The sequence below is a fragment of the Podarcis melisellensis genome (genome assembly GCF_964234715.1).
Source record: "Podarcis melisellensis genome assembly, chromosome: 3".
Lineage (NCBI taxonomy): Eukaryota > Metazoa > Chordata > Lepidosauria > Squamata > Lacertidae > Podarcis > Podarcis melisellensis.
The window spans coordinates 74,236,600-74,263,012 of NC_138530.1; the positions used below are offsets into that span (position 1 = coordinate 74,236,600).

Below are 26,413 nucleotides of genomic sequence, written 5' to 3' on the forward strand. Positions count from 1 at the left end.
CTGCTAGAGTTTACTGGCTAACCTTTTGGAAGAACAAACACTGTCCATGGAGATTAAAGGTTTAATGAAAATTGATTCCGTCCCATTTTTAAAAAATCATTTAATGACAGAAGCGGCCAGACTGTTCATAAAAATATCTAACCTTAATTTTGATTTGGTATCTTTCCATGTGTCCAGACGTCAGAATTTTATACCTATTAACACCTGGCTAAGTGACATTTAACTAATTGGCACTAGCTAAATGCACACCCATTAGGCAGATTTTTATGCTAATATTGTTCCAAATAAGCAGCCATCGGTATCATTAAGCTAAATCAGTTTCCCAGGAGACATGAAATTAAAACAACTTTCTTGATTTAGCATGTCCCAATTAAATTGGAAACATGCTCTAATAATAATTTATATTTACAGAGTGCATCCTAAACTGCTGGATATATTATGTATAGATAGTACCCCACAGGGCACTGTTCTTGCAATAGATTCCATTCACTGATGGACAGAAAAAGGATGCCCTTTGATACTGAAATTAGCAATTTCACTTATAAAATACATTATGAGATCCTGAATGGCCTCGCATGTATAGAAATGGGTGCTTAGAAACACTGAGGTCAAGCCAACTAGACTTAACATTTTTTGCAGAGGTGAATTAATTCCACCTTCTTTAGAGGTGGCCAGATTAAAGAATATCTAGTTTCATATATGTTGTTCGAATTGCACAAACATAGTTATTGTTCACTCTTCATTTTCCTTTATATTCTTCCAATTGCTTTTAATTCTCCAGAAAACAGTTCTACTGAATATATAGAATTCACATTTTAATTCAAAAAGTTATTTCTGGTTACAGCTCTATAGTTAGACAGCAGTTGGAAGCATGACAATTTCTCTGACTTCCTTATTAATAATGATGCAGCGGTTTAGATTTTCTAAGTATCATACCAGCATTGGCTAATTAATCTCTCAGACTTGCTGTGAGGTAGATTGAATAAGTGTTTGTATACGACTGCAGTGGTTGGGGGAATCAGAGACATGACGAAAGTGTTTAAGCAATTTGTCCATGGCAAATTAGCTTGAAAATCCTAGTTGCAAACCATTTTCTTGAATTTCCATCAAGACTTAGGTCCCTAGCGGCAGCATTTTAGCTCTTTTCTGTCACAGTAATAGTGCTTCTTTGTTATAGCTGTAAAAAGAAAAATCCCCGCCCCACCAAAAAAATAATCCTAATCCGATAAAATCTTGCTAAACCCTTTGCATGGCTTTAAGAACAGGGCAAGCACCTTGTAGGAAATGTTTAAAGAGTACATTTCATCTAGAACAAATTCAATGTTATATAAAAAGCCACTGTGTGTAAAAGGCTGGTGGCATTTGACTCTTCTCTACTCGCCCCTGCCTAGTCTAAACAAAAAGTAACTTGGAATCACTTAAGTTTTGACACTTAAGGGTCATGGCTCAATGGGAGAGCATCTGATCTCTGCATGCAGAAGACCTGAGGTTCAAGCCCCCAGCATCTCCAGGTGGGGCTGGGAAAGACCCCCATTATGAAACCCTGGAGAGACTCACTGCCAATCAACACAGATAGTACTGAACTAAATGGATCAACAGTCTAACCTGGTATAGAGTTGCTTCCTATGTAATTTCTAATATAATGAGGCAGAACCAAACCTTTCTGGAATGCAGACATCAGAGAGCGTCATATGTTTCCTCATAAAAAGGGTGAGTGAATTGTAAACAAAGCACTTCATCTGACAACGACAAAGTGCAACTGGACTCCCCCTGCCCCCATGAGATGAATGGACAGTTCACATGAAAGAAACAGCACTGTTCCACTACAATGCATCTCATGTTAGCTCCCATCTTGTTCTATAATGAAGAGCCAGGAGTACAGGAGGAGCTCATCTAATTGTGGCTCCCTGGACTCCTTTCCCTGCAAGAGAGACCTACAGCTAGTAACAGGAGGATAATCCATAACTTGTGGCACAGCAAAGCCCACTGGCTGCTGCCACACTGTCAGCAATAGATCTGAAGATAAGCTTTTGATAGCCAAGAGGAACATCTAACAAAGCAACTTTGGAAATTCTCCCTTACACCACTGCCACCCTACTTGCCCAGAAAGCGCAAAACATTCATTACTGTGCAGCTGAATAGATGGACTCAGATGATAGCTCCTAGGAACCAATTAAAGGGGTTAACTGAGCCATGAGACTTCATAAACGAATCCAATTCCTTTTTTCTTTATTTCCTACTATAGCTCAGAGATAAAGCCAAGGGAAAAATGCATAAGCTCTAGAATCTTATATAGTGACAAATGACTGTGTTAGCACCACCAATAATGGGTCTTTCTTTCAGACACAAGGAACTGCGCCGAGATTCCTATTGCCTTACAACATCAGGAGAAAAAGAGAACATGAAATGTATAAGCAATATAAGCCCACTGCATTAAACAAATGGGAATGCTCCCAGTGTTGACAATAACCCTTTATCTAGTAAGCAAAAGATTCACTCCCCCCCCCCCGCTTTTCTTTTCTTTCTTTGCAAATGTAGAGACTTAAATGCTAAATTACAAAATCTTACCCTCTTTCAAAAACCCAATGCAGCAAAAGATTGAAAGAAGTCAAATCTAAAATAGAAGATTATACCAATGTTTTGGCAGTGTGTGCATGTGTGAGGGTGCAGCTATGTCCATGTTACCAGTGCAATCCCCATCAATCATTCACACCTATATTACACCTGGGGAAATGTGATATTTCCTCCAGATAGCACATTCAGTGCTGTTGTGCTTATTGTGTGAAACGTAACTGCAAGAGTTTCATTGCCATCTATTAGATATTTACTGTGATTTAAATGAAGGATGGATGAAAACTTCTATTCCCTCATTGTCACCACCACAATATTTATGTACCCCTTAAGGAAGAGCCCAGCTTAAATTTTGAGAATGCCGCAAGGTGTGGGTGAAAGAAGGCAGCCCCCCAGGAAAATTGCTGGATCAGAGGCACCATTTTTTAATTCCACCACTCAGTGTCATTCCTGTGGAGCCTTCTAGGAAAAATAAAGGCAGCCCATACTTCTGTGCCCACATGCCAGTACTAAACCTCAACCTTCCAATCTTAGTAGTTTTGTTTATTTGCAGTCATCTGGCCATCATGAAAGTTTAACAGTATGAAAGTAAACCCCCATTTCACATCAATAGAAGACCCAGATAAATTACAACAGAAACTTAAAAGCCAAATTTCCCTGGCAGATTACATGAAGCCTCCTAAAAACAGATCCCCCGACCTTTCTTTTAAAATATATATGTACTACAATGAAATTCTAATCTTAGTATCTGGTGCTTCCACAACGAGTTGCATGATTCAGGCCAAACACTCTGATATATACTTCATGTGATTTGCTCAGCTTCACTTCTCAAATATCACAGACTGAGAGATGAGGCATCTTGTTGAATACAGCAAAATAAAGCATTGAGAAGGAATGTGTAATAAAACCAACTATACAGCTAAAGGGAAGGTTGAAATTCTAAAACATTTGTAGGTCCACATGAACTAAACTGTAGATTGTGCTCCTACCGTCATAAATCCATCCAGCAAACCTGAATCAGGCTTTGGAGGTGCTTGTAATCGTTCCATGGACCACTTTTCAATGATGGATGCCACTTGGCTGTTTTCTGTATTCAAAATCCTGAATCCAGTCATGTTAACCCCACTATACCGATATGGCTCCACATCCAGAGCAAAGAGGTCCTGAAGGAAGAGAAGAAAGGATGGACATTTGTAGTTGCTATGACACATCCCGAATCTTTTCCATTCAAACAAGTATTTATTGCCCTCTCCAAGGCAATTATGGTGACTTTAGAATAATCAACAGTGCTCAAAAAGTCCAGAATACTGTGCATTGAATTAATTGCTAACAACGTTACATGTACATGAAAATAAATGACTAATTTATACTGCTTCTGATTACCTACATCTGCACTGAGAGCCCAAACGAACCTGAATAGCCATTAACAATATGCGGAAAAGTCAAGCAAAGTCAGTGAGCTGCATACTTCATTGTTTACTAACATACCATAAACCTGAATTAGGCAAACGTTAGGCTTTTCTGCTTTAATAAGCCTGTTTTCAGTGGTTTGTCAGATATCAGACATTATATGCAGGAAAATAATAGAAAGACCCAAGTTCAACTCATTTTCTCCAGTGCTAAAATCTACAAATTCACAAGCAGAACCATATTTCCTTTTTTTGCAACATTCTGCCACTCACAAAATTGTCAATTGTGTGAGGGAGAATACCTGAATAGGGCTACATACAGTGGTACCTTGGTTTACAACCATAATCCGTTCCAGAGGTCCGTTTGTAAACCAAGACAGGTTGTAACCCAAGGCGCGCTTTCGCCAATGGGGCATCCAAAAAATTTTTCTTCGTAATGCAAAAAAATGGGTTGCAATCCAAAAAAAGGCTGCAAACCAAGACGTATGCAAAACAAGGTACCACTGTAACTAGTTTGTTCAGCATAGATATGGAAAATGGTAAAGATATCAACAAAATAAAAAGTGTACAGTGAAGGCACCTGCCTGATTTCAACAGGCAGGAATGTCCACTTCTATTAACTGGACAAAAATTTTGCCTTTGTATGGGAACTGTGAATTTTTACTTTTCTTGCCAAAGGCTGAAATTTTGTTACTAGTTTCTGAAGCAGCAGTGCTTTGGCAGGGATCAAACAAGATGCGCTTATTTATTCAGTAAAAGGCAGGGAGAGACAGACAGACAGACAGACAGACAGACCAGTGCACACATGCAGAGAGAGAGAGAGAAGAGAGAGAGAGAGAGAGAGAGAGAGAGAGAGAGAGAGAGAGAGAGAGAGAGAGAATGAGAGAAGGCATAGCAGTAGCCCCCCTTCCGAGACAGTGGCATATGATTAATTGTTCATTGTTAATGCAAGAACCCAAGCTAATCTCAGAGATAGTTAACATTCCAAATTCCAATTAGAGTTTATAGTATCATTTTTCACTATGTGACTAGGTCACGTAGATGCTTCTTCTGGGTCTATGCTACAATGCACAGTGACTTTCCAAAACACTGAGCTGCCCTTCCACCTTTGTTTTAAGACACTATTTAGTTGGCGGGGTGGGGGGGGGAGAGAAGAAGCATTAAGAATTATACAGTATTCTCACACAGCTGAAAAGTGCCAAGACCTAATTACCTATCTGGCAAGATATAGTCCAATCACACATTAATCTTCCAGTATACATACCCACACTACCACATATAGTTTGACTCAGTCCATCTTCCTGACTATAGTGTTTTAGAAGGAGACAGCAGAAGTGAATGTGCAAAAGTGGCCAGCACTTCTCAATAACAATTTAAGAGATGGCATGACCAAGACATGATAGGAGATGGCAATTTTTCCCCACAGCATAGGGAAACAGGTTTGGCTAGGTGCAGAACTGCTTGAAATAATGCCCCAAAGTTCTTCCCCCCCCCCCGACTTTTCAAATTTTGGGTGGCTTCCAGACTACCTTGGACAATAGCATAAATAATTATGTAATTTAAACACATTCCTGTTTACTCAAAACTATAATAAATATGCACAACAGTTCAGAGAATTAATGAGCTATTACATTAGGCTCCAAATCAATCATGGGAAAGTACACTTCCAAACAGCACAGCTAAACAGCGTGACTAGAAAATTTATTGGACACGACTTTCGCTGTGTCAGGTAAGAAGTAATTAATAAAGCAGAGGAGCCAAAAAGTGATAGAAGTTACATGGCTCCGCTGAGCATAAAAATCTATCATCTCCTGGCATGTCCCAAATTATCCTCAGTTGTCAACTGCTGAAGTTTACATTCAATTCTTCAGGGGGGGAAACATCCACCCTCCCACCAGCCTGCTCCCGAGACCTAATTAGCAAATGGGGATACGTAATTAGTCCAGAAGTCTGATCATGAAGTGCAGAACTTTTATGGCAAGTTTATTTTATTATTTATTCGATTCATTTATGGGTTGGCCTGGCCCCTTGCTCTTTCTTCGAAAGAGCTCAAGAGAGGCAGACTTCCAGCAAGCCAGTTTACTAGGCTTGGTCCAATCAGCCATAGAACTGCCTTCTTGCCATTATCTTGGGCTTAACCACTGGATCACTGGCTTGGGCTTAACCAGCAGGAACATCCAGAAGAAATCTGTGCCGATAAAGTATGCAGCAGGCGGCTGACATTTACAGCAGCAGCAGCAGCATCTGAAAGTGGCTCATTTTGAAATCCACTTTAATCTGCTAGGCTTCTCTCTCCCCTCCACTCTGCCTCTGCTTGACAGCAGAAGGCTGCTAACTGGAATGAGGATGCATGTGCCTTTCTAGTCATCTCATTCTTTCCACACAATACAAGCCTCATTGGGTGCATGGGACTATGAGCTGCCTTATGCCATTGGTATCTCTTCCTCACAACTGTCTACACTGACTGGCAGCGGCTCTCCAAGGTTTCAGGTGGAGTTCCTCCCAGCCCTACCTGGAGAGGCCAGGGAATGAAGTTTCTACATGGAAAGCAGATGCTCTACCACTGAGCAATGGCCCCTCCCCACACAGCAAGGAATGCTCCATCGGACGCTCTGGACGCAGGCAGAATTTAAGGTTTCAAATGCAAAAACCCTTTGGATGCATCTAGAAACTATTGCAAAACTTTTAGGATTGCTGTTCTGTTTCCTGTAATGTGCATCTATTAAAAGCCTAACAATGGCAGTTTTCTGGTTGGTTGTGAGCTCCAAGTCCTGCTTGTATGTTGGTGAGTTCCTCTAAGGCGTGGGGCAAAAACTAGAATGCAGATTTTTTGCACAATCTCATTATGACTTAGGGAGGCAAATGGATAGTGACTTTCCTCCGTGCTCCTGTCTATTCTTTCAAGTGGCTACCAAGTGTACAAAGGGGACTAAAGCTATTCCTATTCAGATAGAACTTTCCCCCATCTAATTACAAGAGCCAAAATACAACAAGCTGTCTAAAAACCGGAAATGTTCCCAGGTGTTGACAAACATTTTTTTATTGCAAAACAAATAGGATCAAACAAGTCTCCTCCAAAAAGAAGGGAGAAGTGATCTGCTCGTTCTGAACTGCATGCTGTGTGTTTCTCCAGAACAAATAACTGTCTGCAAAACTGTAAAATCAGTTCTGCCCTCCAATTTCGTCGCAAGTAGTGTCAGTTTTCCAGAATAATACTTACGAACATTAATTAAACCATCCTCCAGAGCTTCCGCTGCAACTTATCAAAATCAAGAGGAGAAAACACTCAGTACTTCTTTCTCTTCTATTCCTGAGAGACCACTTTCACTTTGTCAAGCAATATAATTAAGAAACCAAAGGCCTTTGTCTGAGACCGCCAGCAGATTCCTATAAGCTACTTACCAATGTGGTAAAGATGTAATGATAGTATTCTGTCATCATTCCCATTGCTAAAGCCTAAAGGGAAGGGGGGGAATCAAACACACACATTATTATTATTTTAAAGTTACATAACATTGCTTTTAATATTTCTAAGGTTACACATAGCATTGCTTTTAATCACACCTATATGAATAATGAAAGGCTTTTTGAAGAATACCATTGGGATGAAACTATAGGGCTGGAATCATATTAAAATTAGGTCAAGCAAATCATTCCTTAGCAGTTGGAGCAGATTACTTGCTATTAAAGGAATTTATGAAGCAAATCTGCTGATAGAAAGATTATTAGTGAACTGTTTAGGGCTGCAAATGTGAAAGAAGCTTACAGTTTTACATATTAATGGGAGCTTTCGGTTGCCAACCAAAAATCTGAATTGAGAATGGTCCCATTAATTGTATTTATTATACGTCTTCACCAGAAAGGATACATAATGAGAAAAATGTAGAGTTACTCCAAGTGAACAATATTACTCAATTAAAAGGGAGGTTGAAGGCTGGCAGCAAACACAGAACACTTCAACACCCTACCCCACAAGCAGCACTTAAGCTTCAAGCACTGCAGGCACATTTTTAAAGCATTAATGGCTCATATAAAGCACCAGGGCTACTTTCCAACTCCCCGGTGTTATTTCCAAATCTTTCTAAGCAGCACATCAGCTTCAGCTGTGCAGTTTAAATTTTCCATAATCATTTCTCGGATTAATAAGTGAGACTGAATCTAATGTTGCCGTGGTCAGAACTAACTTCCTTCATCCACCAAGATGGTGTCATGTAGACAAATGGATGAAAATAGGAAGAGCTATTGTGAATATATGAGCTGAAATTGAAGCTAAATAAATCTGTAAAGAGGTAAGCAGACTAGCGCTGATGAATCTTGAATGACAAGAATCAGGAAGGCACCTTGCTTCATCCCTGTGACTGAGTCACACCTTCTCTCTGCAGTGTTTTCCCTCCGCGGGGCAGACGGGCAAAACAGAGAAGAATGCCTGAAAGATCACCAAACAGGGCAGCTCCTCAGAGGAATTAAGGCTGTTCTGTTCAATCAAACAGAAGCACAAAGAACAGCCTATTTCAGGCCTTGTTTATCAAAAGAGAACACTGATACAACAGGGCAGCACTTTCAGCCCTGCTGCCAAAGTCCTGTGGTTCTTACTTCATTAGTTTAGGTTGAACACCTTCACAGCTCCCTGAGGCTCCCTGCTGCAGCCTAAACATGTGAGAATCTGGGGAAATTGGTGTGACCTCAGAGGCTGGGGCTAAAAGCATATCCCTGAAGCCTCACTGTACCCATCTTCTTTGTTTGGTAAGTAATCATAGAATTGTAGAGTTGGAAGGGACCCTGAGGATCATCTCATCCAACCCCCTGCAATTCAGGAATATGCAGCTGCCCCATACAGGGTTCAAACCTGCAATCTTGGTGTTATCAGCACCACGCTTTGAGGCTAATAACTTCTGATATGGATTTTTAAGAATTAAGAGGAAGGGTTGAAAAATCAGCATCTAGGACTGCTACACAGTGATGGGAATGTACACCACATATAGATTAGGGGTAGGGAAGTCTATTCCATTTTGTATCCAAATCCCAGAGTGGGCTTCATTCTCCATTACAAACATGCAAGTGCATCAGACTGCCACTTTCTGGCTCTTGAGCTACAGCAGAAGGAAAGGGTAATGTTCTCACCTAGGTGGGCTAGAGGTAAGACACAGTCCAGTCATACCCCAGGAACACATTAGACCCCTGGGCTCACAAGCCTCTTAAGATTTCAATGGAGAAGGCAAGGTCAGAAAAGGCTGCTACTTTGCTTGCTTTGAGATTCCAGAGCAGAGTTGTAGCAGAATTTTTACATCTTTCTCCCCACATAAAAGACCTTGGAGCATGAGAGGGGGCAACTCAGAGCAGGCATTTATGCTATGCCACCTCATGCTCCAAAGAAGGAAGTCAGCAAAGAGAACAGTGCTTGTTCTTCTCTTTTCCTACACCAGAGGCTTGGGGGAATGCAAGACTTGGTTCTAGACAACACCACTAAGTCTTAAAGGCAACTTGCATAAGATGTGTGAAAATAAATAGGAGTATTAAAATGCAACTGCCTTCATCCTTTGCCAGCTGAATGCATTGCAGTGCTCTTCATTGCAAAATATATGTAGCATGGATTCAGAATATGAAACTCTCATCATGCTGTTACACACATAATCAACTCAAATATCAGTGGCAAGGTATGGGGGCACTTTGCATATCAGTGCCGAAGCCTATTTTTAAAAAAGACACAGACACTTGTGTTATTAAATGAACTAGAGTGCTTCGAGTATCAAGAGGGAAAGAAAAGAAATATTTAACAAAATAATTCATATGCAAAAAGTGCACTCCTAAGAAAAGTAAATCCATGGCTGCATATATTCAAGTCAATGTTCCTGATCTGCTCAAGGAAGTAGCCTGAGAATTGGTTTTGTATATTTGGAGCATTAGGCAGAACAAATCCTCGCCATTAATAAGCAAGATGGGAAAGAGATAATTCAGCAAAGAAAATCTTTTTACTGTGTAAAGGAGATGGGAGTGATAAAGCCAGGGTTCCACTTTGCTCTAATACTTATATAGTACAGGGCTGTTTTTGCTGACAGAGAAACTAATAAAAGCCACAGTTGCTGCTCACCTACAACCTATTGGCCCATTATAAATAATGCAACTTGGCTGATGGACTAACTTATTGTTCAGGTTGCTGGGTTTTTAGCTAGCACAAAACTAGTAAACACTCTGGACTCAAGTGTTTTAAAGCGTATGAATATTCAAACGACATCAGCAATTTTTGTTGCACTTTTAGGCTGCGATCCAACAAAAGTATGGCTTTGATCTTAACTTTTTGATCTGTGAACAGAGGCAGAACCACTGAGAGGATCCCTTCCATGAGCACAATTCTCCTCCCATGAACAGACTAAAAAGTTAAGATCTCACCTGTATTTATGAACACAAGTAAGACCACGGGACAGAGGAGACAAAGTAAGTTTTCATTAGTTTCCATCTCCACTGCTCAGGTGGTTGAACAATTGCAGTCTCCAAACAAAAGCTTCAAGGAAAGGAAAGGTGCACATATTTACCCACCTCTTTGCAAGATATGAACTTCTGCACTAGAGCAGACTATCATGTCCAATAAACGAGATATCATAATAAAACCAAGGTAATGCACATTTTGTGAGTTTGTGAATAACTATTTTGTAGAAAACACCAAGACTTAGGTTGACATGTGACATGGAACTCTCTGTGGTGCCAATATTTTAAAGTACTGCTGTTGTTATGATGTGACTGGGGAAAGGTTCTTGGTGAACGCTGACCACATCCAAACAGATGAAACTGTGGAGTGCAAGCAATCTGACCACACCAATTTAGATATATTGAAGCTTTACATAACAACGATCGGAAGAAGAAGAGGTGAAAATAAATCAGGAGGTTTTACTCTAAGGTAGCAGCCTGCCAGACTAAAGTAAACAATCCACGTTATTAGAATACTTCTGGGAGCATATAGAGGCACCTTTCTTGCATATTATGGTTTGGAATTCAAGAGCCATTTGAGGAATGAATGTTTTCCTTTTTCCCTTGGTTTGCTTTTGGCATGGGTTTAATGCAGGGACAGGAAACCACATACTGTATTTGTTTCTTTGTCTTCTTACTTTTATATCACACCTCTATATCGCAGTCTCCTATCCAGGCATAGATCCAGTCTTCAACAAAGTGGTGGCCTCATGTGCCATCAGACTGCACCCTGGAATGACTGAGAACTACATTCCCTCTGGGGCAATCTGCTGGGGTCCATATACTAATCAATAGATGGGGTAGAAGACACATGGGGCACCAAACCAAAGGTGGCTCAGGCTACTCTCTTTTCTGCCACCTCTGTCGGCTGTCTTTCTGATTCTCTCCCCACCCATACACAATATCGCTCTCAACCGCTCCCCACCCAGCAGGCTGCTGGAGGAACGATAGACTGCTCTTTCTGAACTAATCACTGACAGAAGGCTTTTGAAATTAGGGCAAGGGCTTCATGAAATTAGGTAGAGGGCCTTGTGCAGCACTAGGGGCCACAGGCTGACCATTCCAGAGTCAATGTTTCATGTGCCGTGACAATAACTCTAGTTACTGCTAACTGGGTTCCATCATCATAACCAGGTTTCCCAAGCCTTCGCTTCAATACCGTCTCTGCCTTATCTTAGTGTTGTATTTAGGAAAGGGGTGTAATTACCTGTTTCAAAATGCCTGCTGCCATTTCATGACTGCAGTCAAAGATGACGTGGAATTCCTTGCCTCTTTTCATCTCCTTGAGCAAGGGCTTTGCATCCTTTGTGTCAGCTGGTAACTGGCGGATTTTTAGTCGCAGGTTGTACCGCGATGGAGCCTTAATAAGCTCTTGCAATCGAATGAGACCTTTTCAGCAGAAAAAGAGACAAAGGAGACCCAAGGTTAAGTTGTTGAAGCGAAAATATGATCTTGTAAGAGCAGCCAGATTCCCCCCTCCCTTTTTATAGCTTTTACACATTCAAATTTTCCTCCTTTTGCATTCACTAGCATGTGAATATGGAAATTCATGTTTAAAAATAAAATCCCAACTCCAAGCAGCTTCTCTGCCTCCTTCTTTCCTAATATTGATAGACAGTAAGCAGCCTGAGTTCGGATTACCTTCTCAGATATGGACAAATCTTCCTTATCTGGGAGTTAGGGTATTTTCTACTAAAGAATATGTAGCAATCCTCTAATTCACTTATACCAGTGTGCTACACTAATAGTTTGTAATCACACTAGTTACTCTAAGAGACTATTCTATCTGGTTTTAGATGCAGCTTTGGTTTTATAGACCAGCATGGACATTCAGACGAAAAATCTGCACCGGTGTTCTAAATCAGTCATGGGGGTTGCCTCATTCACTACAGTCATTCATTCATTCAGTTCTGCATGGAAGGAACTTCAGTCAACCCTGTCATAACGTATTAAGAGGTCTTGTCATGTAGATTGATTCTTTTGAGTGGAAAGCTTCTATGCCAACATCTCTCCGGAAGGTGAGGCATTTGCATGGGCAATCAAAATAGTAAGCCTCTTTACACAGATTGCACTAGTCACAAGGACCCCTTGCCATGGGGGGTGTGTGTGTGATGATGATGATGATGATGATGATCCATAACAGCAGCCAGAATGATTAATCAGGTCTTAGCAAAAAAAGGCATATGATGCATAGTAACAATGCTATAGTATAAGGTGGGGCCATGCAAAAACAAACACTATATTCATATTGCTTAATTCAAAGTATTTGCTTTTGTCTATGGTTTATGTGCGTAGTGAAAAAACATAATATATATAAAAAAATAAGTCTGAATTACTTAAATTTGAAGTGTCACTGTTTCTATGCCTATAGGTCAAAGTATAAATCTACTACGGATTGTTACTCTGTACAGATAATACTCTGTACAGATGTCTCTATTTTTGAAAATGATCAAAATCATACCAGATGAATGTGAGAAATGCCTGGAAAAGATTTTTGTTTTTAAAAAGAAATATGGTATATATTCACCACAACACTCTTAACAGATTTTAGCACCCATTTGCTTTTACTATTTTGAAAAAAAATAAGCATGACTGTCCAGGAAACTGAAAACTATTTTTAGCTCACACCTAAAAAAAATAAAAAAGGCAGGGAAAAAGGTTTTCACACTAAGCTGCACAGATTTTTTTTTACCACACAGGTTTTTAGAGCAAAATGCTAGCGGGAGAAAATCAGGAACATTATGTGAAAGAATTCAGCCCATGTTATCTGAAAGCACTTTAGCAAGTTTACAATACAATGGATTTGAAGTGGTCTCAGTCCAGTTCCTAGTATAAGTGCTTTCACACTTCAGTGAGCCTAGAGCTAACCATTAGACATAACCAGACATACTTTTTTTAAAAGAAAGAAAGAAAGAAAGAAAGAAAGAAAGAAAGAAAGAAAGAAAGAAAGAAAGAAAGAAAATCATGAGAAATCGCAAGCTATAGCTTAATGCAATCCATGTAGTCATTGTCATGGCCATTGGCGATATACAGTAAGATCTACTGACTACTGAAATCCATGTAGGCAAGTGCTGGGGCACTTTTCTTGAACAAAGATGGACTGATCAAGGTGGTTCAGGAAAGTGAGCCCAGACCCTTCAAGTGTTTCTATTTTCCAGGGACAGTCCTGGATTTACAGAAGCCGTCCCAGTTTCTGATTTGATCCTGGAATGTCCCACTTTTCCTTTAAAAGGGAAAGGTTAAGGACCCCTGACAGTTAAGTCTAGTCGCAGATGACTCTGGGGTTGCGGCGCTCATCTCACTTTACAGACCAAGGGAGCTGGCATTTGTCTGCAGACAGTTTTTCCAGGTCATGTGGCCAGCATGACTAAACCGCTTCTGCCACAATGGAACACCGACACCAGAGCAGTGCACGGAAACACCATTTACCTTCCTGCTGAAGCAGTACCTATTTATCTCCTTGAACTTTTTGGCATGCTTTTGAAATGCAAGGTTGGCAGGAGCTGGGACCGAGCAACAGGAGCTCACCCCATCGCAGAGATTCGAACCGCGACCTTCTGATTGGCAAGCCCAAGAAACTCAGTGGTTTAGACCACATCACCACCCGCACCCCTCACTTTTCCTTAGGACGTCACTATTTTCATAGGAGAAATATTGGTGGGTATGGAGTTATCTGATCTCTGAGCCATCTGAAGGCAGCCCTCTATAGGGAAGTTATTTAATGTTTAATGTTTTATTGTGTTTTTCTATATGTTGGAATCTGCCCAGTGTGGCTGGGGCAACCCAGTTAGATGGGTGGGTTACAAATATCATCATCATCATCATCATCATCAAATAGGACGTTCCTATTTTCATCACAGAAATGTTCTTCAATTTGAACCTCCTGTTCCTACCAAGTGTTTCACTTAACTTTTTATAAATACTCTCAATCCTAAGCATAGTGGAAGTAATGGAACAAATCAGAAGATATATTGTGTGTAAAATAGGAGGAACTTACACATACTGCAGAAGTAGCAGGGAGCATTTGTTGGTATCATATCTGGCCTTCCAATAAACCCTACACACGCTATTTCTGCACAATCTCTGGGGTTCTAACTGGCACTGCCTGAGGCTTCTTCTACCCCTATTGTTCCCACGCAGTTCCTGTTGCTCAAGGCCCATATTACTCAAAGCACATGGTACTGTTATCTGTAAAATCCCCTGCCTACTGACATATTAAACTCACTCAATCCCAAGAGTCCCTTCAGTCAACAGCATTCCCACTCCCAAACAGCCGGGAGTTATGCTGTCTTGTATTGCTGCCATAATTTTACAGGTAATAGATTCAATTATTTTACCACAATATATTTTCTAACCGCAGAGCTAAAAACAATGTATAATTCATCCACAGTAACAGGTTAGAGGAATGAGAGACTGTGAAATGGGGAGGGAAGGAGGTGGAAGTGTTACAACATATGCAAGAGCTTTTTGTTAGAAATATAACATCAATTTAGATGATTGCTTGACTACAAAGACTTTAAAAACCCTGGGGTAGAAATCCCCTCGAAAATTAAAGTAGCACTTTTAACTAGACTGAAGTAAGAGGTTGTAAAATACCATTTTAAATTCCAGAGGGGAAATAAATGGCTGCATATTTGATAGGGAGAATTACTATAAGAAAAATAAAATGTACCCTTGTAAGATGAATTGCCGCTCCAAAATCATTTTTTAAAAACAAGTTAGAAAGAACAGCTGCATAGAACAGGGGTCTGTTCCCTGCCATTGTTTCACCATATGTGTCTCTTTCTGACCCTTTAAATAAGCTGTTCCTCCTCTTTAGGAGTAACTGTGCTTTCAGCTCTACAGCTCAATGGTTAGAAAAATGTGTGAATGGTAGCTCTTTTCAGAAGCTGCCATCAATTTGACTTTAAGGAGAAATAGGAGGAGCAGTTTGCAAGCACTCCAGCTGGCAGCTTCTTCTAAAGAGATCAATCACATCACCTCCTCTTCATGCTCTACTTCCGCCAGCCCTGGGAAACAAGCATCCCAAATTTGCTCCAAATACCCAGGTCTCCTGTTCAGCAACCTTACATGCCACAGTCTTGCCACCTGGCCAGCCTGTCAAGCTATTTATCATTCTCATTAATGCTGTACAAGAATATTTCACATACAACAACGGGCTGCAAACAAAGTTGCATTTTCTGCTCATCTAAAAGCCATTTCTGCACCAGTTAAGTAGAAGTGTTACATGAAAGACGGACAATCTATGGCCTTCCAGTTGTTGTAGGACTCCAAATCCCATCAGCCCCCAACCAACATGGCCAATGGTCAGGGATGATGGGAGCTGTAGTTCAGTAACACATGGAGAAGCATAGGTTCCTCATCCTTGATATATGTGCCCCCCTGTGATTACCGGATTGTTTTATATATTGGGGGTAAGGCATAGTTTTTGCTGTTAAATCTCATAAAACTGGTCTATAACTAAATGTACACTCACATGCCTTTACAGGAAACTTTGACCAACTGTAAAATAGTTAGACTTCCCAAATTGATGAAACAATTTTGGCTAGTACAAGAATCAGCAACAGATGGACATGTTTATTGTCACTCAAGAAAGCCAAACTAAATGCAACGGGAAAGTAATACTGTGTCTACCCCATTCACAGAAAAAGCAGAACTGCAGGATCCACCATTTACTTCAGGGGTGGGAAACCTTTTGGCTCTCCAGCTCAGATCCTTATCAGAATTCGTCTCATGAGATTGCCTACCTGTCAGTCAACTGACATCACAATGACTTCAAGACACGGCTAAAATGAAGGGTTTTCCCCTTCATTTTAGCAGGGGATTCTGACACAAACCTCTTCCTGAATCAGTGTTTCTTACTAGTACGTATATTTAGTTACATTAGTACACTAGCCAATAAAAAGGAAGAGTAAAAGGGCAAGTATTTATAATTATCTATACACTAATTTCTACATGGGACAAGAAGCTATAGTTAGACCTGGATATGGAACAACTGATTGGCTCAAAATTGGGAAAGGAGTACGACAAGGCTGTATATTTTCTCCCTGTTTTTTTAACTTATATGCAGAATTGATCATGCGAAAGGCTGGGCTGGATGAATCCCAAACCGGAATTAAGATTGCCGGAAAAAATATCAACAACCTCAGATATGCAGATGACACAACCTTGATGGCAGAAAGTGAGGAGGAATTAAATAACCTTTTAATGAGGGTGAAAGAGGAGAGCGCAAAATATGGTTTGAAGCTCAACATTAAAAAAACTAAGATCATGGCTACTTGTCCCATCACCTCCTGGCAAAAAAAAAAGGGGGGATGAAATGGAGACAGTGAGAGATTTTACTTTTTGGGGCTCCATGATCACTGCAGATGGTGGCAGCAGTCACAAAATTAAAAGATGCCTGCTTCTTGGGAGAAAAGCAATGACAAACCTAGACAGCATCTTAAAAGGCAGAGACATCACCTTGCCAACAAAGGTCCATATAGTTAAAGCTATGGTTTTCCCAGTAGTGATGTATGGCAGTGAGAGCTGGACCATAAAGAAGGCTGATCACCGAAGAATTGATGCTTTTGAATTATGGTGTTGGAGGAGACTCTTGAGAGTCCCATGGATAGCAAGAAGATCAAACCTATCCATTCTGAAGGAAATCAGACCTAAGTGCTCACTGGAAGGACAGATCCTGAAGCTGAGGCTTCAATACTTTGGCCACCTCATGAGAAGAGAAGATTCTCTGGAAAAGACCCTGATGTTGGGAAAGATGGAGGGCACAAGGAGAAGGGGACGACAGAGGACGAGATGGCTGGACAGTGCTCTCGAAGCTACGAACTTGAGTTTGACCAAACTGCAGGAGGCAGTGGAAGACAGGAGTGCCTGGCGTGCTCTGGTCCATGGGGTCATGAAGAGTCAGACATGACTAAACAACAACAAGAACATACACTAATTTGGTGTTAACCATATCCTACATATCAGCCAGCATATATTATCTTTTCTGGGCTGTCATTAGAAAGCAATACACAAAACGTTCTTAAATCTTAGCTACCATATGTTCACAAATCTTGACTACCATATATTAACTATCAGTTGAATCTGAGAGAAGTCTCCATAGGCTTTATTTGACTATCATCTTCCATTTGTAAAAAGACTGCAAGAGGTTCCTTTCAAAAAAAAAAAAAAACCCTCTTGGGAAGCATCTAACACAATTAAGTCAAGGCTGTGGGAAGTTATCTAATGTGGTTTAAAGTTGAAACTTAGACAACAAAGAAGCAGAGAAAGACGGTGACACAGAAGATAGGGAAGAACAGAGTTGGCAGAGAGCAGAAGAACATAGCAAGAGAGTCAAGCCATTGGTCCATTTACCTCATTTCTGTCTATAGTGATTGGCAAAAGCTCCCCAGCATGGAGGGGGAACATTTTCCATCCTGAGGGCTGCATTCTGTTCTGGGAAATCACCCAAACACCAGTGCATAGTGGGGCAGAAGTGGAAGTGAGCAGAGCAATGATTGCAAATTTTACCTTTCTAGGATAGGCTAATTTCTACAGACATCCATGCAGCCCTCCCTGTTCTCCATCCAGACATGCAAGAGGCATTATCAGAGTTCAAGGATGTTCCAGGCAGGCAAACACATCCATAGTGTGAAGCCGGCCAGCTGGAAAGCTGCTGCTGCTGCTGCACATGCATAAATTGGACAAGAATTTCTCCAAAACAACCTCAACAACAGCTAAAACAAAGTGCACCAAGAAATGACGAGAGTTGCAAGTTCTCCATATAATACACAGTGAATGCTCAGCTAATCTCCATATCCAGGTAAGACTGTTCATATCTCCTAGCTCTACCTGGACATGCTGGGAACTAAACAAGGAACCTTTGCACACAAAGCTTCTGTTTTACTATTTATACTTGGCAAGAGGGATCTCAGCTGTCTGGTTTCCAGAGAACAGCAATGGGGAGATTTGGGCCTTTAATTCTGGAAGTATTTGCTGTGGTATCCTCTTATGAATGAGCAGTTGTTCATACAGATCACCCCTCCGCAACTTTAAATGTGAGGCAGGCCTTTTCATCCCTTGCACTTACACAGGCTTTGGAATTCTTTTGTATAGCAGGCACACTTGGTCATTATTCTCCCAGCCTTCTGGAAATATTAAAAATATTTTGCTTTGGAGACCTGGGGGTGGCGGTAGGTAGGTAGAGAGCTTGTGCTTTTCTCAGTCGCGTTCTGTCACTATGATTGCTTTTTATTATATTTGATCTGTGTTTGGAATTTGCTCTTTTTTGGAATGCTACTTTTTGTGCCAGCAGGAAAGTGGGTTACAAATATAATATATAATTCATACAAGGTTATTGATAGTCACATAACTCCCAGGAAGAACAGAGTGAAGCTATAAAAATGCAGCCTACAACACAGAAATGTTGCGCTTAATATCATGCCTAGCAGCAAACATACACAAGACGAAAGCCAATTCATCAGATATTCCGTCTGGGAATAACTGTATTGGGGGCAACAAATAATACAACAAGGTGAAAGATTACAAGGGAGCAGAAGAAAATGGAATGCTGCATTGAAAGGAGCAGGATGAATGGAACAAAGCAGAAGAAATATCAGCAGCAGAGTCAACAATCATGTATTCTCAATAACAGAGAGCATATTGTAATGCAAAGCAATTCTATACGTGATGACAGGAGTGCTCTGTGTTGAAAAACAGAGCTGCCCTAGCAATGTATAAAGAAGGAAGAGGGGATCTGATTTGAAATTGCAAAAGGGGTATGCGAGTTGCAAAACCTTCCCATTGTCTATGGTTCACATCCCTACTGTACTTTCCCTTAGACGGCTTCCAGCCAGGCCAAATTATTTCTAGTATTAAAGTTCGGCTGAGGGAATAAGCGCTTGAGGATAATATCTGTGGTTAGGTAAGCCACTGTAGAGAGGAGAATCTGTTCTCTTCACTATGCACCCCTTTCAGTGTTAAAATCAGACCTTCGTTCCTTCTTTTGATAAGAATGGGACATTAAACAGGCAACATTACATGCATATGTTGGATGATTACTTAACTGGACTGATGGCTTAACATGTCCCCCTCCTAATCCATTATTTTATGTATAAACTGACTGAGCATGTGCCTGTGGAGATGCTATAGCAAAATCGGTCTTGACAGTAAAATATATGAGGGCTGTTAACCAAATGTATGTTGTGAAAACTGTTCCCTAAACTGCCAAATGTTGAGGATGAGGATTTATCACTATGCAGCAAAAAGTGGTGCAGAATCCCAATGAGAACGTTTTCAGGCACAGAAGTTGATGGAGGGGAAACAGTGATCTTCAGAGTGGTTGGCATCCATGTGCAGAACAGCTGACTGCACGAGGAGGGGGCGCGCGAGAGGGAGAGAGGCCAAAGTCATCTGTTACTGTGACTGCAAGAAATAAAATCTCCCGAGATCTCTGTTTCCAGAGTTTATGTATTAAAAAAGAGGGAGGAAGCATATAAAATAATTCAGTCTCAGCAAACCTGCACATTAAATTTATAGTCCCAGTTAAATGAATATTGCATATTCTCTAAATGAATGATAAAAACCAAAAGCTGGATAGTGGACTGTGTGACAGCATACTGAACATATTTAATTAATTTGCAACCTATTATTTGATTTGTTTAATACTAGTGGGGAGTTCCGGGCACTGCCTGGGAATTGTTAGAAATCAAAAATATATTGTTGTTTTTAAATGGGTAGCATAATTTGGTGACGCTATCTCAAGAGGCAGCCCAAACTATGTCAAGAAACAGGCTCAGACACATCAAAGTGATGTTTCAGTCCAACATCTTCAATCAAAATGGCACCTGAATGTCAATGAAGAACACCCACCCTCATTTCAGGAACCCTCATACCAGGTTTAGCAATGATATCTTGAGAGGCTGAGGCAACCCAGTCAGATACAAGGGGTGCAGATAATAAAATTATTACCATTATTATGATTATTATTATTAGGCACGTGAGCATCTAGAAAACAAACAGACAAACCGCTTTCCAAAATATATACTATAATATAGTTTGGTGGGCTTTGTCTTTAATTTGGAACAGTCCTAAAATACAGGTGGGTGAACAGTGCTTCCAGAGGCAAGTGGGTAGAATGGGGTGGGAAAACAGTCCCCTCTCTGCCAGCAAGGACCCCATTACCCCAAGTGGTGGTGGGCTTCCTTTCCCTAGGGGCGGACTTTGGTAATAGCCATCCTGAGTAAGGACAAAATTGCTGCAGTCATCCTCCAGCTCAGAGGTTGAGTCCTCTGCAGTATCTTCATCTCCCAAGCCTGATAGAGGTCAACAATCAGATGAGCTCCCTTTAACTACTTAGCCAGCTCCTCTAGGGAGGTGGAGTCAACCACAGGACACACCCTGTCAGCCTATGAAAGGATTCTGCTTCCTGCAGAAGCAGACAATGTATTTCCTGCAGACAATGTATTTCTACAGCTATGAAAGCAGGACACAGCTTCACTCAATGGAGCTATCCCAGTTCCTGCTTTTCTTTGACCTTTGCCTAAAAGAAACTCTGAATGGACTTTCCCTGTCTTGATCGGCTCTTGCCTGCTGTGACTTGATCTTGTTGACTTTTAACTGAACTTTACTTGTTTGATCTGACCTTGCCTTTTGTGCCTTGATTTCACCTGTGAGTCTCAATTGCCCTTACAAGAGATTAACTGTTGGGTTATACTAGCTAGACTGACTTAGAGAAATGTGTGACATTAAAGATACACACACATTTGAACAGTAATATAGTGCTCTATTTAAGTTGCATATGATCTTTTTATTTTATGTTATCAGGCTGAGCATCATCTCCCCCGTCCCCTCACAATATTCCAGCTAAAGACTTTTGATGTCAAATCGGTGTCTCTGAGTTCATGGAGTCCCATATAATTTTTTAGGGGAAACAAAATATGATATACTTCAACAGTCATAACCAGAACAATACACCCTTTCCATGATCTCACTTTAAAAGGTGGAGGGGAAGGAGGTACATTCTCTGCTGTCACACAGACAATTCCTGACACTATTCAGCTGCATGAACTTCTTATTCTTTACTTTCAGAACAATCAGCCAGGCTTCTCCTTCCATAAGAGTCTCAATGAACTTCACATGATTTATGGGGATAAAAAAGCAGAATATTTAAATGTAAGTCAAATTAATGTTCACAGTCATGACAGATTCTTAATGCAGAGACGCTAAAGCCATCAAAACAATAATTAAAATATAAATTTTCTCTGCTTTTTAACACTGAGAAACAAATACAGTTAAACAATACTGAACTAATAAAACAATAGCTTTCCATTAAAAGGAAGGCACCATGCAGTAATTAGCTCTAGCACATAATTACTAATTGTGTTTGCCCTTGGCATTATTGCATAGGTCACTTAAAATATTCTGTACTGAGAGGATACAAAGCTACATGATACCACAAAGAATCAATATCGTCACACCCTACAAAACGGATTGGAAAGTGTTATTTACTAATAGTGTGTTTTACAGTGCCTTCGGTTGAATGCCAAAGTCATTTGGGAGAGGTAAAGGTCTGAGTTCTTTGTGAAATGAAAATGTCATACACATACACACACCTATTTTTAAATAACAAAAAAACACCGTTAACATTTATATTTAGGCTTCTACCAGCATAAATTGCTTTTTGCCAATATCATCTGTAGATTCATAAGAGATGCTTTCTGCCGTATTGAGTTATTATTATTGTAATTCATGTCTTTCTAACTAGACTGCCCCTGGGCTGATTCAAGATGCAACAGTAACTGTGAAATATGTTTCCCCATCAATTTTGAACATAGTGATCTTATGAAAGAAGCTCCATGATGAGGGAAGGCTACAAGTTACTATTTTCCTGAAAGCTGCACTATAATCGCTGGGCCAACCAAGTAAATCCATAGGTTAAAGAGTCTTGTGGATTGAGGTTAACTTAGAGGTTAAAGAGTCCTGTGGATTGGCTTCTCGGTTATCAAAAGTTCCATGCACCTTGAATTTTTGTACTTTTCGCCTGCAAGATTTAATTCAGATGCATTTAAGTGTAGTAAAAGCTGTAGTACTTGCTTGTCCATTCAAAATAATAAGAATCAGATTACTGATGTATGGTAACAGGAACCACCACAGGGCATGTGCAATTATTTTCCACAAAGCTACTGCTACTAAGATAGCAAAATACCCATGTGAATGTTTCCATCTCACATGGCTCACATTATAGGATAGCAAGAGAATAATCTACATGAAAGCAATGCTATGTCAGGGAGGGGGAGATTAAATGGCATGTGTAGCATTAGTGTGTTAATTTAAGTAGATCTGCTAAGAGTAGAACTTACTTCAATACAACTGTGTTTAAACACACACATACCAAGGGGCAGCTCACACTGCATTTTTTCATTCAACCCATCCTGACTTTTCCCAGGTACACTTTCAAGAGCCAAAGGAGAGTGTAAAACAGCAGATTCTGCACATATCCAACAGCAATTTCAATAATTTCAATATAAACGGTGACCTCCTAATTGAGAAGTCACCTTCCTCCAAGCAAGTACATACATTGGATTTTGGTTACTGGTATTTTGTAAACTGGCCCTCACAGCTACAAAACATTGGCTTATAAGTGGAGAAAGGGTGCATAATTAAGAAGTAATTGATGTTTAGATAGCTAACAGTGAAATGCTATACATATTTGCAGAAATACTATGGAGTTCAATGACTTCAACTTCTAGGTAAATAGAAGGACGTTCCACTGAACTGACTGGGACTTGCTTTTGAGTAGACATATATAGAATTGCACTGAATAGTTCCCTTCTATCAATGCACATTTCCATCCTACTCATGACCCTTGTTTATTTTGATGTTTAATTATGTAAGAGGAGGGAGAGACAAAGAAAACTTTAAAAGGGGAGGCTCTGAAGCATAACTGATATTTTTTGTGGGGGGAGGAGTTTTATTCCAGCACATAACCTTAAAAGCACTTCATTTCTGGAATCATTTCTTTCCACCTTTGGCTTTCACTCAGAGGCACAAACAGGCTCTTTCTCGGATGCTTAAATCTTTCACCTACAACCTCCGCAAATGCTAATTGGCAAAATAGAGGAAGAAAATACCCCTTTCAACTTATAGCAACACATTTGCATATGCCATTAGATGTCACTGAACTATGTAACCAAAAGGTACTACCAAGTAATGGCTTATGCAAATCAGGAGTGAAGATAACAGGTTTCTTGTTACCCCACAGAGGCTTCAACTTGAAATCCTGCTTCAAAACTTTACTGTCTACAAAGTACTCTTTAGAACAGGACTGATCTCCTCCTTTCAGCTTAGAGAAGATTAGCTCTTGTAACTGGATTTTTGAGAAATCCAGGGGGAAAGCTGGATTTCGTCTTTTTAGACCTCGGGAGGAATACAAGAGATCAAGCTTTGCCATTTGCTTTACCTGACATAAAAGAGGCAGGCTTAATTAAAATGTGTGGGTATTTTGCAGGTGCACATCAGGGATGGTATAGTACATCTCTAGCACAAATCAATGGATGCTTGCTTAGAATTCTCAGAGAGAGAGAAAGATATTTCCATAGCTACAGCAATGCTGAGATTTGGAGCAAAATGCAAAGTTTGCCACAGACTGAAATCCTCTTCAGTTGTTGAGCCAAATATGCATGAACTGTGGCACCAACTGCTGAGGGAATGAAGGAGTGTGTGTGCCAATCATAGGAGCCAACTCCTAGGGGCCAAGGTCCCTTTGCCCCCTCATAAAATAGTTGAGGCCTCAACTGAGGGGGATGGGCATTGCCATTCAAATGGTGTGTGTGTGTCCATCTTGTGATGGATTATGTGGGGTGGGGCTTACCTGGCCCCCCCAATATTGTATTCAACTTGGCACCCCTTGTTCCAATCCTGCCCCAACAGTCCTGCATGTGCTGGTCGTGTATGCTCCACCAATCTTCTCACACTGAACAAGAAAGTAGGAAGGCCGAACATGCTTTGAGGCCCCTTTCAGACCTTCCCACTGCTGGAACAGAGACAAACAAACCCTGCAGAACTGCAGATGACTAAGGCCCCAGGCCTTCCTTGCTGCAAAGCCAATGGTCCTGAGATATGTGCTCTGCCATGATAAAGAACATCACAGGGAAAGTGAGTTCTCCTTGATATTAAGGTTTCATTTTCAGGCAATTGATAAACAATGTATCTGCAGCATGCTCATTAAAAATGAAATAGATAGTTATGAAGTACAACAGATAAAATCCCTTTTTGTTATAACTATAGTTTATCACTCCCTTAACAGGTTCTTGTTCAGTGCTTGAAACAAGTGGCCTGTAAATCAGATATTTATTGTTATTATTATTAATTATTTATGGTTCGCCCTTAAAGTACACAGCACTCTGTAACTGCCCAGGACTGTGCCATGCTTACAACCACCATAAATAGTTTATTATGAATGGCTTCCTATAAAGCATTTATAATATGACTTTTAATACAACATGCGGCCTGTAAATTGTGTTAACAGATTGAAGAAGTGGAGATTTTGCCAAAGGGATGCACACTTTTCAAAGGGTGTAGTCTAATTAGTTTTCCTGCATTCATGGAAAGGTGTTTGATCCAGTGGAGTCCTCCTCCAACGGAAGAGATTCCATTGTTGCCACTTTCCCCTGCAGCCTCACATGCCACTTTCCCCTCTGTTCTGCAGAGCCCTGCAGCTCTCTGCAGCTGATTTACATCTCCCTTCTTCACTAGGAGAGGCGCCCACTGTATTAATACACCTATAAGTGCAAACATCCTAAATATAAGGGCACCAATGGCATGCCACCCTTAAGATTTGAATGCCAGGGTTTGGCTAGATGAAAATCACCTAGGATCTCCCTGCTGTTAAATATCCTTCCACTTAGGTTTGTGAATTCTGGGGAACTATTTTACATATGCACCTATGAGGCTTGGAAGCACATCATAATTTACTGACTTATTACTAGGGGAAACAGTGGTCAAATGTTCCACAGCTTTCCCAGTCTCCCCCATGACATTACTAGTGGCCCCAAGCTCGATATGTTTCATCTAGACTTTAGGATGTCACAGAGAGAAAAAGGGAACAGAATTCAGGTCAATCACAGATGCACCAAATTGGACACACCTCAGATGGAGCAATAGCTCAGTTGGTTACAGCACGGTGCCAATAACGCCAAGGTTGCAGGTTCAATTCCCATATGGAAGGGCGGCATATTCCTCAATTGCAGGGGTTTGAACGAGATGATCCTCAGGGTCCCTTCCAAGTCTACAATTCTATGAGTCTAAGTGGAGGCCCTCACCCCACCCCACCCAAACAAACAAACAAACAAATTACTGAAGGTGTGATGCAAAGCACGGACACCACAGAAGCTCTTTGTTAGGAGTGTTTTGCACCACATGCCAAAACTATGATTTACAACAGCAATATTTGGGCGGCCCAGGATGTCTTATGCAGCAATTATATTGTGCAGCGACTGTCTGCTGACTGGGGCCCATAGATGATAGATAGATAGATGATAGATAGATAGATAGATAGATAGATAGATAGATAGATAGATAGATGATAGATATAGATGATAGATAGATATGAATGTAATAACGTAAGAAGAGCCTGCTGCATCAAGCAAGTGGACCATCAAGTCCAGCACCCTGTTCTCACAGTGGCCAACCAGATGTCTATGGGAATCAGCAGAGCAGACCCATAACAACACTCTCCCTTCTTGCAGTTTCCAGCAAGTGGTATTCAGAAGCAGAGGCAGAGTATAGCTGTCATGACCAGTAGCCACTGATGGTCTTATGAGCCGTGAATTTGTCTAATCCTCTTCCCAAGCCATCAAAGGTGATAGCCATCCCTGCCTCTTGTGGGAGCAAATGCCATAGTTTAACTATGTGCTGTGTGGAGAAGTACTTTCTTTTGCCTGTCTTGAATCTCCCAACATTCAGCTTCACTGGGTTTCAGTGAGATGTAG

General features: G+C 40.7%; 1 protein-coding gene across 4 annotated transcripts in view; it reads right to left on the bottom strand.

The window, feature by feature from the left end:
• GRIK2 (glutamate ionotropic receptor kainate type subunit 2) overlaps nucleotides 1-26,413 on the bottom strand; it is a 436,288-nt gene that overhangs the window by 239,307 nt on the left and 170,568 nt on the right. For all 4 annotated transcript variants that reach the window (XM_081904609.1, XM_081904608.1, XM_081904610.1 and 1 more), the window contains exons 5-7: nucleotides 11,650-11,831; nucleotides 7,383-7,436; nucleotides 3,561-3,734 (exon numbers count right to left, since the gene is read on the bottom strand). In XM_081904609.1, the coding sequence (XP_081760735.1) occupies nucleotides 3,561-3,734; nucleotides 7,383-7,436; nucleotides 11,650-11,831 (410 nt within the window). The remainder of the gene's footprint in view (nucleotides 1-3,560; nucleotides 3,735-7,382; nucleotides 7,437-11,649; nucleotides 11,832-26,413) is intronic.